General features: G+C 44.0%; 1 protein-coding gene across 1 annotated transcript; it reads right to left on the reverse strand.

The window, feature by feature from the left end:
• Nucleotides 1–7457: 7457 nt before the first annotated feature.
• Nucleotides 7458–10117, reverse strand: LOC147180137 (uncharacterized). Its single transcript, XM_086068285.1, has 3 exons — nucleotides 8726–10117; nucleotides 8449–8647; nucleotides 7458–7881 (listed from the first exon to the last, which is right to left on the reverse strand). The coding sequence occupies exons 2-3, from the start codon at nucleotides 8566–8568 to the stop codon at nucleotides 7474–7476; spliced, it is 528 nt and encodes a 175-aa protein (XP_085924411.1). The 5' UTR covers nucleotides 8569–8647; nucleotides 8726–10117; the 3' UTR covers nucleotides 7458–7473.
• Between the last annotated feature and the right edge of the window lie 5277 nt (nucleotides 10118–15394).

Genomic DNA, 15394 nt, shown 5'->3' on the forward strand with positions numbered 1-15394 from the left:
CCAAATTGATTTAAAACAGCAAAGAGGAAGGACCAGTTAACTTTGTCGAAAGCTTTTTCTGCATCCAATGATTTAATAACTGCCTTTTTATCATGCCGCTGTGACATGCTAATAAGGTTAAAGAGCCTCCTAATATTATTAGTAGAGTGACGCTCTTTAATAAAGCCTGTTTGGTCGCTATGAATGATTGTCGGGATTACTGTTTCTAGTCTAGATGCGAAAGCCTTAGTGATAATTTTAATACCAGTGTTAATTAGTGAAATCGGACGGTAACTTGATGGAAGGGTGGGGTCTTTTTCTGGCTTTAATAAAAGTTTAATTGCTGCTGTATTCATGTGTGGGCGTATGTGACCATTAGTTTTAATTTCTGTTACTACTCTTAAGAATACGATACGATACGATATACTTTTATTTTTATGAAAGACTGTTTCTTTCATCTCGCCTAACTGCTGAAAATTCCACAACAAGCCGTATCATTGGCCTGGTATAACATACGCGAGCTTAAAACATACGGTAGCATTTTTTTCACGCTAAAACATACGCTGGCATGCATACACTTAATAGGGTGGCCAGACGTGCGGTTTTAGGCCAGACAGTCCTACTTTTCAGTGATGAGTCCGGCGTCTTGCGCAACCCTAAGATGGACGCTGGTTCGTCCGCCTTTTAAAGAAAATGAGCTGCGGTTGATTTCATGAGACCCAACATCAGCCCCACCCCCGTTTGTCACGACTGGTCTGCGCATGGCGAACCGCATGGCAAAACATGCCTCCGAAAACCTGAAGTTTTCCTGGAAATTCAACAATATTAAAACTAATTGATATCTCAGCTCCTGAAGCAGATTGAAACATAATTCCAAACATATTTCCGAGCTTACACCTGTAGCGTTCACACAAACATAAGTTTCTTATTATAAAGCTTCAATGTATTTCTTTTTTTAAATCAACAAACAAATCTCACATCTGCGGGTTCATAACTCCATATAGATTGACCTTCAACACTGGAGCGCAGTTGTAATAACCTCGGGGATGGATTTGTCCATTTCGTTACAAGTCAGTCAACATTTTCGACTGCTTACACAGATTCAAAGTCCTCCTGTGCTGTCGTCAATCGCGCCATTCATTTCATAACTCCCGCGAATCTGCATCAACCATAAACGCTCGAACAATATTCCAGGACATGCTACGAGGTCCACGTCGTCCTCTCGTGCATATTCTGAGGAATTTAATCGGCTAAGAGGCCAAGAATCGGTCCAGACAAAGCCAAATGACTTATCCGCTCTCGCGGCTTTGAAGGAAGAAGAGCGTTGGAGCGCTCCCGGCTTTAACGGTAGAAGTGGGTCAATGAGTTAAAAACATGGCACTGTCAACAAACTAAATTGTCTAAAAGAAGTAGGGCTTTTTATTGATTTTTTTTTTTTTTACCATTTACATGATCTATAAACCTCAGCAAAACGTTATTGTTGATGAAAATACACTGCGAGTCTGATATACGGTGCGCCCTCGTTTTCCGCTGGGGTTAGGTTCCAAAAAATACTCGCAATAAATGAAATCCGCAAAGTAGTTATAGTTTGATGTTTTACATTTATTGCAAATGTTTTAAGGCCCTAAAACCCCTCACCACACAGTTTATGCACTTTTCTTATCGAGGCATTTACATTTCCTCACATTTCTCTCTTGTTTAGACCTTGTCAATGTTCAAAATTGAGAATGTGCCCGCGGAACTGCTCCCACGCCAGCGCCAAATGGTTTGGGACGCAGACAAAAAGCGTTACACCCTGAGTGTCTACTAACGCTGTCTGCATGTCCTGCTCATGATGACATTTTAGTGTATGTTTGTTGAAAGCTTGAATTCGGGGCAAAAAGTGTGTTTGGTGCCATCTTGGGGTTAAACACTGGGATCAACACATTTTGGCCGTCTGTCCTCTCATTACACGAGAAGTGGACACGTAGTCGCTTGTGGACTGTGACGTCGCCGCCCCGGCTCAGTCGGCAGTCACGCGTACGCCTCCGTAAATGCCTTCTTTAGCCTGATTGATACGACTGCGTTTGCTTTGCATTAATGACCGCTGCACATCGCGTGATTGACTATGCCGAGAAGAGCGCCGAAGCTCGCGGCCAGGTGCTGCGCGCACGTCACCAATTCTTGTATGCTGTAGATGGCAGGGCGTAACATCATCCGTGAGTGGTCCGGTCCGCTTAGTGACATGCTGTGATGGCGTACACTGCAACGTATAACAAGTTAACAACCTCTGAGCAGTCGAGCCCTTAGTTATCTGTCAACGAATGCATCGCCATGCCCGTTCAGTTTCTAAGTGGGTTGAAAAGATGATGATAAGAACATGTCGGAACTGACACAGGCGCGTTGCCAGGTTTGCTTCAAGATGGCCATGTTTGCGCTGCATGCAGTGTTTACGGTGCTCGTGGCATACAGCGACTCTCTGGCGAGTGGTGAGTCTTCGTAACTTGATCTCTTTCAATGTCTTGAGCCAAGTGAATAACCTTGGCTTGGACACATTCTCTATACTGATGTGATTAGATGTACAGTGGAAGCTCTAAAGTGTGCTGTGATGCCCCTTGACTTCCAAGTAGGCTTTCACTTCAACACACATTTCACTGCTTCCAATGACAAACGAGGCAAAAAAGCAGAAAAAATAAATAAGCATGTGATTCATTCGGTCCAAATATTGACGCTGTGTCTTCTTCTGTCGTCAGCCTACAACATGTTCTCCCTCATGGAAATATTTCTGGTGGGGGAAAATGTTCCATGCTACATCCTACGGAGAGTTGAGCGGGACAGTTGTTTTTGGGTGGGAAGAGAAGAACTCAGGACCGGACCCGCAGGTGGGTGGCAGCACCCCACCAGGACTGGACCCGCAGGAGGGTGGCAGCACCCCACCAGGAACGGACCCGCAGGTGGGTGGCAGCACCCCACCAGGACTGGACCCGCAGGAGGGTGGCAGCACCCCACCAGGAAGGTGGCAGCACCCCACCAGGAACGGACCCGCAGGAGGGTGGCAGCACCCCACCAGGAACGGACCCGCAGGAAGGTGGCAGCACCCCACCAGGAACCGACCCGCAGGAAGGTGGCAGCACCCCACCAGGAACGGACCCGCAGGAAGGTGGCAGCACCCCACCAGGACCGGACCCGCTGGAGGGTGGCAGCACCCTAGCAGGACCGGACCCGCTGGAGGGTGGCAGCACTCCACCAGCACCGGACCCGCAGGTGGGTGGCAGTACCCCACCAGGACTGGACCCGCAGGAGGGTGGTAGCACCCCAGCAGGATCGAACCGACGAGTGCAACCTATGCGTAGTGTGAGAAACCGCAAAAAAAAAGATCAGTAGGTACCTGAATGTAGCAGAGGAAAAGTTTCTTCTTAACATTCTTTAACCAATTACAAATAAAAAGAATGCTGCTTCACAACTACTCACAATTACAATTTAGGTTGAAAGTTACTGATATTGATGAAAGGGAAAGAGGACATGGATGAAAACCCCCTCCACCAGTAAACCCTCTACGACAACAAAACACTGTCAGTGGGGAAAAAAGGGCTGGTAAAAGCTGAAGCGTTGACTCAAAGTCTTGGTCACTCTCATCAGTTTTGTCACGAAATGGTGCGCGTAGGAGAGGGTGGACCCGAAGGCGAGGAGACACATCAGGGAGACAGAAATTGTTGAACTAAAGGAGAAAGTTTATTGGAACAAGTGGGGACGGGTGAAATGACAGGGAGACAGACAGGTCGCCATGACTGGACAGAGAGAGGTGGGCTGACTTGGCAAAACTTGGGAAGCTTGGCTGGACGTTGAGAACTTTGCAGGACCGTGGAGAACTTAACTGTGACAAAGACGACTAGACTAAGATGTAGACATCCGATTGATCCGATCTCATTTTCTTTCTGCAGACATTCACAGTTTTGGCTTTATTGCATTCCTGTTGGGTTCCAATGTCTACATGTTCCTATCCTGCCTCCTGACCTGGCAGGTAAATTCAACTCAAGTTGTATGTATTTTGATGTTCTCATTAGATGGATTGGTATTGACACCCGTGTCAATCCTCCATATTGAGAAGCTTTGTGCTTCTTCAGTGCTAATGATCCAACACATTGTTTCTGTGGCAGATGCCACAGGCGCGTTGCCAGGTTTGCTTCAAGATGGCCATGTTTGCGCTGCATGCAGTGTTTACGGTGCTCGTGGCATACAGCGACTCTCTGGCGAGTGGTGAGTCTTCGTAACTTGATCTCTTTCAATGTCTTGAGCCAAGTGAATAACCTTGGCTTGGACACATTCTCTATACTGATGTGATTAGATGTACAGTGGAAGCTCTAAAGTGTGCTGTGATGCCCCTTGACTTCCAAGTAGGCTTTCACTTCAACACACATTTCACTGCTTCCAATGACAAACGAGGCAAAAAAGCAGAAAAAATAAATAAGCATGTGATTCATTCGGTCCAAATATTGACGCTGTGTCTTCTTCTGTCGTCAGCCTACAACATGTTCTCCCTCATGGAAATATTTCTGGTGGGGGCAAATGTTCCATGCTACATCCTACGGAGAGTTGAGCGGGACAGTTGTTTTTGGGTGGGAAGATAAGAACTCAGGACCGGACCCGCAGGTGGGTGGCAACCCCCAACCAGGCCCGGACCCGCAGGAGGGTGGCAGGAGCCCACCAGGACCGGACCCGCAGGTGGGTGGCAAACCATCACCAGGACCGGACCCGCAGGAGTGTGGCAGCACCCCAGCAGGACTGAACCGACGAGTTCAACCTGGGAGTTTTCTGAGAAACCGCAAAAGAAAAGATCAGTAGGTACCTTAATGTAGCACAGTAAAAGTTTCTTCTTAACATTCTTTAACCAATTACAAATAAAAAGAATGCTGCTTCACAATACTCACAATTACAATTTAGGTTGAAAGTTACTGATATTGATGAAAGGGAAAGAGGACATGGATGAAAACCCCCTCCACCAGTAAACCCTCTACGACAACAAAACACTGTCAGTGGGGAAAAAAGGGCTGGTAAAAGCTGAAGCGTTGACTCAAAGTCTTGGTCACTCTCATCAGTTTTGTCACGAAATGGTGCGCGTAGGAGAGGGTGGACCCGAAGGCGAGGAGACACATCAGGGAGACAGAAATTGTTGAACTAAAGGAGAAAGTTTATTGGAACAAGTGGGGACGGGTGAAATGACAGGGAGACAGACAGGTCGCCATGACTGGACAGAGAGAGGTGGGCTGACTTGGCAAAACTTGGGAAGCTTGGCTGGACGTTGAGAACTTTGCAGGACCGTGGAGAACTTAACTGTGACAAAGACGACTAGACTAAGATGTAGACATCCGATTGATCCGATCTCATTTTCTTTCTGCAGACATTCACAGTTTTGGCTTTATTGCATTCCTGTTGGGTTCCAATGTCTACATGTTCCTATCCTGCCTCCTGACCTGGCAGGTAAATTCAACTCAAGTTGTATGTATTTTGATGTTCTCATTAGATGGATTGGTATTGACACCCGTGTCAATCCTCCATATTGAGAAGCTTTGTGCTTCTTCAGTGCTAATGATCCAACACATTGTGTCTGTGGCAGATGCCACAGGCGCGTTGCCAGGTTTGCTTCAAGATGGCCATGTTTGCGCTGCATGCAGTGTTTACGGTGCTCGTGGCATACAGCGACTCTCTGGCGAGTGGTGAGTCTTCGTAACTTGATCTCTTTCAATGTCTTGAGCCAAGTGAATAACCTTGGCTTGAGTATGTTGGACACATTCTCTATACTGATGTGATTAGATGTACAGTGGAAGCTCTAAAGTGTGCTGTGATGCCCCTTGACTTCCAAGTAGGCTTTCACTTCAACACACATTTCACTGCTTCCAATGACAAACGAGGCAAAAAAGCAGAAAAAATAAATAAGCATGTGATTCATTCGGTCCAAATATTGACGCTGTGTCTTCTTCTGTCGTCAGCCTACAACATGTTCTCCCTCATGGAAATATTTCTGGTGGGGGAAAATGTTCCATGCTACATCCTACGGAGAGTTGAGCGGGACAGTTGTTTTTGGGTGGGAAGAGAAGAACTCAGGACCGGACCCGCAGGTGGGTGGCAGCACCCCACCAGGACTGGACCCGCAGGAGGGTGGCAGCACCCCACCAGGAACGGACCCGCAGGTGGGTGGCAGCACCCCACCAGGACTGGACCCGCAGGAGTGTGGCAGCACCCCAGCAGGACTGAACCGACGAGTTCAACCTGGGAGTTTTCTGAGAAACCGCAAAAGAAAAGATCAGTAGGTACCTTAATGTAGCAGAGTAAAAGTTTCTTCTTAACATTCTTTAACCAATTACAAATAAAAAGAATGCTGCTTCACAATACTCACAATTACAATTTAGGTTGAAAGTTACTGATATTGATGAAAGGGAAAGAGGACATGGATGAAAACCCCCTCCACCAGTAAACCCTCTACGACAACAAAACACTGTCAGTGGGGAAAAAAGGGCTGGTAAAAGCTGAAGCGTTGACTCAAAGTCTTGGTCACTCTCATCAGTTTTGTCACGAAATGGTGCGCGTAGGAGAGGGTGGACCCGAAGGCGAGGAGACACATCAGGGAGACAGAAATTGTTGAACTAAAGGAGAAAGTTTATTGGAACAAGTGGGGACGGGTGAAATGACAGGGAGACAGACAGGTCGCCATGACTGGACAGAGAGAGGTGGGCTGACTTGGCAAAACTTGGGAAGCTTGGCTGGACGTTGAGAACTTTGCAGGACCGTGGAGAACTTAACTGTGACAAAGACGACTAGACTAAGATGTAGACATCCGATTGATCCGATCTCATTTTCTTTCTGCAGACATTCACAGTTTTGGCTTTATTGCATTCCTGTTGGGTTCCAATGTCTACATGTTCCTATCCTGCCTCCTGACCTGGCAGGTAAATTCAACTCAAGTTGTATGTATTTTGATGTTCTCATTAGATGGATTGGTATTGACACCCGTGTCAATCCTCCATATTGAGAAGCTTTGTGCTTCTTCAGTGCTAATGATCCAACACATTGTGTCTGTGGCAGATGCCACAGGCGCGTTGCCAGGTTTGCTTCAAGATGGCTATGTTTGTGCTGCATGCAGTGTTTACGGTGCTCGTGGCATACAGCGACTCTCTGGCGAGTGGTGAGTCTTCGTAACTTGATCTCTTTCAATGTCTTGAGCCAAGTGAATAACCCTGGCTTGGGTATGTTGGACACATTCTCTATACTGATGTGATTAGATGTACAGTGGAAGCTCTAAAGTGTGCTGTGATGCCCCTTGACTTCCAAGTAGGCTTTCACTTCAACACACATTTCACTGCTTCCAATGACAAACAAGGCAAAAAAGCAGAAAAAATAAATAAGCATGTGATTCATTCGGTCCAAATATTGACGCTGTGTCTTCTTCTGTCGTCAGCCTACAACATGTTCTCCTACATGAAAAGATATCTGGTGGGGGCAAATGTTCCACTCTACATCCTACATAGAGTTGACCGGGACAGTTATTTTTGGGTGGGAAGAGAAGAACTTAGGACCGGACCCGCAGGTGGGTGGCAGCACCCCACCAGGAACGGACCCGCAGGTGGGTGGCAGCACCACACCAGGACTGGACCCGCAGGAAGGTGGCAGCACCCTACAGGAACGGACCCGCAGGAGGGTGGCAGCACCCCACCAGGAACGGACCCGCAGGAAGGTGGCAGCACCCCACCAGGAACGGACCCGCAGGAAGGTGGCAGCACCCCACCAGTACCGGACCCGCTGGAGGGTGGCAGCACCCCACCAGCACCGGACCCGCAGGTGGGTGGCAGCCTTCCACCAGGACTGGACCCGCAGGAGGGTGGCAGCACCCCAGCAGGACCGAACCGACGAGTTCAACCTGGGAGTTTTCTGAGAAACCGCAAAAGAAAAGATCAGTAGGTACCTTAATATAGCAGAGTAAAAGTTTCTTCTTAACATTCTTTAACCAATTACAAATAAAAAGAATGCTGCTTCACAACTACTCACAATTACAATTTAGGTTGAAAGTTACTGATATTGATGAAAGGGAAAGAGGACATGGATGAAAACCCCCTCCACCAGTAAACCCTCTACGACAACAAAACACTGTCAGTGGGGAAAAAAGGGCTGGTAAAAGCTGAAGCGTTGACTCAAAGTCTTGGTCACTCTCATCAGTTTTGTCACGAAATGGTGCGCGTAGGAGAGGGTGGACCCGAAGGCGAGGAGACACATCAGGGAGACAGAAATTGTTGAACTAAAGGAGAAAGTTTATTGGAACAAGTGGGGACGGGTGAAATGACAGGGAGACAGACAGGTCGCCATGACTGGACAGAGAGAGGTGGGCTGACTTGGCAAAACTTGGGAAGCTTGGCTGGACGTTGAGAACTTTGCAGGACCGTGGAGAACTTAACTGTGATAAAGACGACTAGACTAAGATGTAGACATCCGATTGATCACCTGACCCGCCTCCTCCCACTCCTTGTGATGCGGCACGACCTCGGCTTGGTAGAATCGGCGCACACTTTGCCTGAAGAGGTCACGGTCCTCGTTGAAAATTCGGCGAGTCCCAATGTCCATCAGGGTCTTCGCTTTGGATGTCTCTGGACGAGAGGAGGGGGCTTGTTGCTCACGTTCCTGGGCATCGTTGTGCTGCAATCTGGATACAAGTATGCAGTATTGCAAATTAAAGTCCACTTCTGCACAGGCGGACGTTGAATCGGACGATGAAGAGTACCCTGAGTCCGATGGATATTCTTCGGAGGAGTGGGTACAGTCTGATCTCAGAGACACTGATTCGGACAGTATTTCATCCTCAGAAGACTGTGGAGGTAAGCGCAAACTTGCTATGAGATACTTTTCCGGCACGCTGCTAGCACCTCGTGTAACGTGAATGTACAATTCATAGATCGTGGATCGTGCTCACAGCGACGTCCCACTGCAGTTTCTACGACAAAGAGAGGTATAAAAAAAAAAGTGTTTTCAATTCACCGCAACAACAAAAGAAAACAGTCTTTCGATATTATTGTAATTGTATATATTTCTTTCAGCTGTAACTCATAGGGCTCAAGTTGACCCTTCTCACAGTGAGCAGAATAAAGGTAAAAAAAAAAAAAGATTCTCCAACACAGCACGAGTAAAATATTTGATCTTAAATGTCTTCTATAATTTACAGAATGTACATCAACCAATGGATCCAAGAAAAAAGGTAAACATATATATTTATATATATATATAATGCATCACACTGATCTAAAATGAATATTATATGATATTGAAATGTATATTTGCAGATCCCAAAAATTCTGGCTGGCATGAAGCAGACTGGCAGCCAACCACATTCCCCTTTACTGAAAAACCAGGACCAAGGGGTGCCGCAGCAGAGCTGAATTCGACCCTGCCAGCTGACTTCCTGCAGCTGTTGATCACGAACGAACTTCTCCAGCACATTGCTGACCAGACAAACCTGTATGCACGTCAGTCTATCCAGAAGCAGACTGAAAGTCTGCCACACCGTAGGAGTCGTGCTTGGAAGCCAGTGTCTGTGTCCGAACTAAAAACTTTGTTTGCACTCAAATTTCTTACTGGGTATATAAACAAGCCCAGTATAGATATGTATTGGACTCAAGACGAAATAGAAACTACACCATTTTTCAGTCGCGCGATGCCTCGAAACCGCTTCCAGCTCATCTGGAGTTTCCTTCATTTGAACAACGAGAGACACAGTTCAGACGACAAACTATTAAAAAATCCGTCCTGTTTTCAATCACATTGTCCAGAAATTCAAAGAACTGTTCCAACCCGGGAGGAATGTTTGTATTGATGAGTGAATGATGAATTTTCAGGGACGTCTTTCATTCAAAGTATACAACCCCCAAAAACCGATCAAATATGGGATCAAGTCATACATCCTGTGTGACTCCCAAACGGGGTATTGCTTCAATATGCAACCCTATGTCGGTACCAGTTGTTCTCTGCCTGATACAGTTTTCAATTTACGAGATCGTCTGCCAGGAAATGGGTACACACTCTTTATGGACAATTTTTATAATTCAATCGGCTTGTGTGAACGTCTCCTGGCAGCACGTATCAATGTATGTGGAACACTGAGGAAAAACAGGTGAACCCAGTGAGATCACTTCCCTAACAAACACTGGCCTTGGGGTGGGGGGGGGGGAACTGGTAAGACACAACACAAATGTTTTGGTTGTGGCATGGCAGGACAAACGTTTGAGGATGGTGACTACTTTTCACAAAGATGAAATGCAGACAGTGGATGTGTGGCGGAAGGCACAAAAAAAAGAGTGCCTTTCCCAAAACCAGTGTGTGTTCTGGACTACAATTCCACGATGAATGGAGTGTATAAGATGGATCAAAAACATCTCTTACCACCCATTCACGCGGAAAACATTGAAATGGCACAAAAAATTTGTTGCATATCTTTTTCAAATATGCATGTTCAATGCATATATCCTGCACAAAGCTAAAAATCCTGGGAAGTGTCAGCACTTTTTGGAGTTTATCCAGCAGGTGGTGAGAGGGTGGCTGTTACCACAAGACCAGTTGGAGGACGTTGTTGCAAGTATAGAAACGGAAGGACATGAGGAAGCCAGACATAACACCAGGTCACCGTATAATGATCTGAAAGTAGACTTGATGGCAACATGGCCAAACACACACTGCAGTATATACCTGCTACTCCCCGGAAAAAAAAGCCGGCAAGAAAGTGTAGGGTCTGCACGCGAAGGGGCATTCGCAGTGAAACAAATCTGGTGCAAATCCTGTTGCGTCCCCTTGCACCCAGGGGAGTCTAACACTATATACCACACAAAAAAAAAAATGTGTAGTTGAAACATCCACACAATTGTAAATAGTAACACATACACACACCACACATGCACAGTTGCACACATTTGTAAATAGTTTGCCAAATTGTTTTGTCAAATTGTTACACTGTTGAATGTTGAATGTAAATAAACTGTTATTTTGCTATCAAAAAAACACTGTTTCATTGTTGGTGGTAGTATTTTATAGAAGTAAAGCACTATTTAGGTGTGTGTGGCATCATTCATGGACAAAAAGAAGTGTCAAATTCACTAGAGTGCATGAAATAATATCGTTTCACGAAAAGCTTGATTTCTCCGTATTTTGGTCCAAAACAGAGCATTTGGGTGAAACTAACCTATTTTCTATTGTTGATTGCTGAAAAACGGAATAAGGTAGAAACAAACTTTTTTTTCTGATGAAAGATGAGATGGTAGTATGTGTGTTTCCATAGTCCAAACACAAAATTTTCTGTGGACCTTGAAAGATCAGTCAAAATGCTTAAATCGGCTGGCACCCACAGCATCCCTTTTCTGAAAACAGTCAAAGAGTTAAGCGAGGAGAAGTCGGACTTTCCCGGCTATCTTTCCCATGTTGTTTCAACCTGCTCTAATTTGGTCATTTCTCATCCGATTAAAAAAATGAGAACACGCTCGCGTTCCCCAAACCCTTGCCGTTCTAACGGGCCATTTCTGGAATCTGCATCTTCAACCGTTAAATCGTAAGAGGCTTTTGTTCGAGGTGTGCTTGTGTGCGTGATGTCTCTCTCCAACGTGTTAGTCCAATGCGTGTGCGTGAATGTGCCAGTTTCTTAAAGCGACAGTAATATACTTTTAGTTGATTATGGTTAACATCCACATTTCTTGACCGATTCCAATCGTTTGAATTTTAAACTGTTCAGCTCGTTTACATTTTTTAAATACATTTTTAAAAAAGCACAACATTATTATATATATTTTTTTATTTTAAAGAAATGGAATGGACTGTGTTAGATTATTAACATTGTTTTTCTGTTTCAATTTATATTTTAATCGTTTTTGATATTAGTTAGAGCTGTGTAATAATAAGACAACAGTTAATTCATTTGTTAGCCAATCTATAGTCCTTTGTTCTTCTCTCTGGGAAAGAAATGTCTAGTAAGGTTTCTGAGTTATCTAAATGAGGGGATGTTTGAAAGTGCAAGCAGAGGTCTGTCCATAAATTTCCTGGTGCAAGAAGGTGCCGGGAACCAATTGTTTACCCACATCTGGAGTGGACTGAGATAGGAACGGTGTAGGATTCTAAGTTGTGTATTTCACTCTGACAGGGCAAGATGACAGGGGGGGAGTATTTTTTTCTAAACACTGTTTTTGTATAAGTGTGCAAGAGCAGAGAGCGAGAGGGACACTTTGCGGTCACTGCTGATTGAGCAAGGATCCAAAGTGGCTTCGGAAATTTCTGAATAAAAGCTGGCAAGAAACTTCTTCATGAGATCTCAACTTTGAGTTTTATTTTGAACACGCAGGAAATCAAAAAATGATTTCTAACAACTGCTATTTAAATAGTGCTTTTTTATCTATACTGCCTACCCTTTTCACATAATACAACATCAAACTAACAAAATGATCACAAGTTCATACATTCACATACTGCGCATACACACAGGCGAGCGCGTCAATGAATATCGAGCATCGTCAATTCGGAATAGAATGCCCATCTGCTGCCATTGACGGACTGACGGAAAGTCAAGTCAAGTCATCTTTATTTTTATATAACGCTTTCAAACAGCTTCAGCTGTCACAAAGTGTGACGGAATGCCCACTTGGGCTGCATGGAACTCCATGCGTTAGGCGTTACCAACAACTAGCTGTAGAAACGGCGCACTGCATACCATTGTTTGTGAGACCAGTTACTGTCATGCGTTCATGAGATAAAATTCTAACATGAAATATTATATAGATATATTATATTTAAAATACAAGCAGCAACATTTCCAAGTAAAATGCAGGGTTTATAATTGTGAAGAAGAGTCAATTCCCAAAAAAGTCCCCCAAAAAGTCCCATTGGAATGAATGGGAAACCGAAAATGATCAAATCAAATCAAGCACCTTTTTCCAAGACACGCTGCGCGCGCATACGTTAACCGGCCGATATAAATTTTAGCTCATTTTGTTGCAATTTTTCCCATCTTTAGCTCAGTGTCAAAAAAAAAATTAAGGAATGAAAGCTCTCCCCCCTGTGCGGGTTCAAAGACAGTGAGCGAAACGGAGACAGATAGCCTTCTAACATTGGTGTGACGGGAGACAAAACATCTATTTCCAAAACTCGTCACCATGGCCACAATCTTTGCTCACTAGACATCAAATTCGCACCTTTTGTAGTCACAAGGCTTTTTCTTCTTTCAGACAAACTCACTTTTATTTGGCTAGTGTCATTTAGTACCTTTTTTTCCTTCACTTTAAGCGAGGATAAGTCGGACTTTCCCGGCTATCTTTCCCATGTAATACATTTTAAAGAAAGCACAACATTATTATATATATTTTTTTATTTTAATGAAATGGAATGGACTGCTATTTAAATAGTGCTTTTTTTATCTATACTGCCTGGTCTCTCACTTCTGCATAGCAACTGCCTCAGCCAATCATCTCTCTCACTGTTGAGCTCAACTCACCCCCTTTTTTCTATGTGTACTTCAAGGCTTGGCCTATGTACGACTACTACTATTGCAAATACTATTACTACTACTACTATCTTGGACCAATTGATTAAGTACGCCCAGGATTCTCGCCACTCCGCTGGCCCAGGGCGGCGGCCATCTTAACCAATTAATTAGGTACGCCAAGGAGTCTCTCCCCCTCGCAAAACCAGGTCGGCGGCCATCTTTGCCATTTGACTACTACTAAAATTACTACAACTACAAGTACTACTAATACTACGACTACGACAAGTACAAGTCCTACTATTACTACTACTAATTAATACTACTACTACAAGTACAAGTACTACTAATACTACTACTACTACGAGTAAAAGTACTACTACTACTACTACGAGTACAAGTACTACTATAACTACTACTAGTACAAGTACTACTACTACTACTACTTAATACTACTACTACTATTATTATTACAATTACTTAATACTACTACAAGTACAAGTACTACTATTACTCCTACGAGTACAAGTACTATTACTACTACAACTACTTAATACTACTACTACAACTACTTAATACTACGACTACAACTACTTAATACTACTACTACTACTACAACTACTTAATACTACTACAACTACTTAATACTACTACTACTACAACTACTTAATACTACTACAAGTACAAGTATTACTATTACTACTACTACTACGAGTACAAGTACTACTATTACTACTACTACAAGTACAAGTACTACTACTAACTCCATGCGTTAGGCGTTACCAACAACTAGCTGTAGAAACGGCGCACTGCATACTACCATTGTTTGTGAGACCAGTTACTGTCATGCGTTCATGAGATAAAATTCTAACATGAAATATTATATAGATATATTATACTTAAAATACAAGCAGCAACATTTCCAAGTAAAATGCAGGGTTTATAATTGTAAAGAAGAGTCAATTCCCAAAAAAGTCCCCCAAAAAGTCCCATTGGAATGAATGGGAAACCGAAAATGATCAAATCAAATCAAGCACCTTTTTCCAAGACACGCTGCGCGCGCATACGTTAACCAGCCGATATGAATTTTAGCTCAATTTGTTGCAATTTTTCCCATCTTTAGCTCAGTGTCAAAAAAAAAATTAAGGAATGAAAGCTCTCCCCCCTGTGCGGGTTCAAAGACAGTGAGCGAAACGGAGACAGATAGCCTTCTAACATTGGTGTGACGGGAGACAAAACTTCTATTTCCAAAACTCGTCACCATGGCCACAATCTTTGCTCACTAGACATCAAATTCGCACATTTTGTAGTCACAAGGCTTTTCTTTCAGACAAACTCACTTTTATTTGGCTAAGGTGTCATTTAGTACCTTTTTTTCCTTCACTTTAAGCGAGGAGAAGTCGGACTTTCCCGGCTATCTTTCCCATGTTGTTTCAACCTGCTCTAATTTGGTCATTTTTCATCCGTTAAAAAAATGAGAACATGCTCGCGTTCCCCAAACCCTTGCCGTTCTAACGGGACATTTCTGGAATCTGCATCTTCAACCGTTAAATCGTAAGAGGCTTTTGTTCGAGGCGTGCGTGTGTGCATGATGTCTCTCTCCAACGTGTTAGTCCAATGTGTGCGCGTGAATGTGCCTGTTTCTTAAAGGGACAGTAATATACATTTCTTGACCGATTCCAATCGTTTGACTTTTAAACTGTTCAGCTCGTTTACACTTTTTAAATACATTTTAAAGAAAGCACAACATTATTATATATATTTTTTTATTTTAATGAAATGGAATGGACTGCTATTTAAATAGTGCTTTTTTATCTATACTGCCTGGTCTCTCACTTCTGCATAGCAACTGCCTCAGCCAATCATCTCTCTCACTGTTGAGCTCAACTCACCCCCTTTTTCTATGTGTACTCAAGGCTTGGCCTATGTACGACTACTACTATT

The sequence above is a fragment of the Leptonotus elevatus genome, chromosome 2 (genome assembly GCF_054856555.1).
Source record: "Leptonotus elevatus isolate MCC_2025b chromosome 2, RoL_Lele_1.0, whole genome shotgun sequence".
Classification (NCBI taxonomy): domain Eukaryota; kingdom Metazoa; phylum Chordata; class Actinopteri; order Syngnathiformes; family Syngnathidae; genus Leptonotus; species Leptonotus elevatus.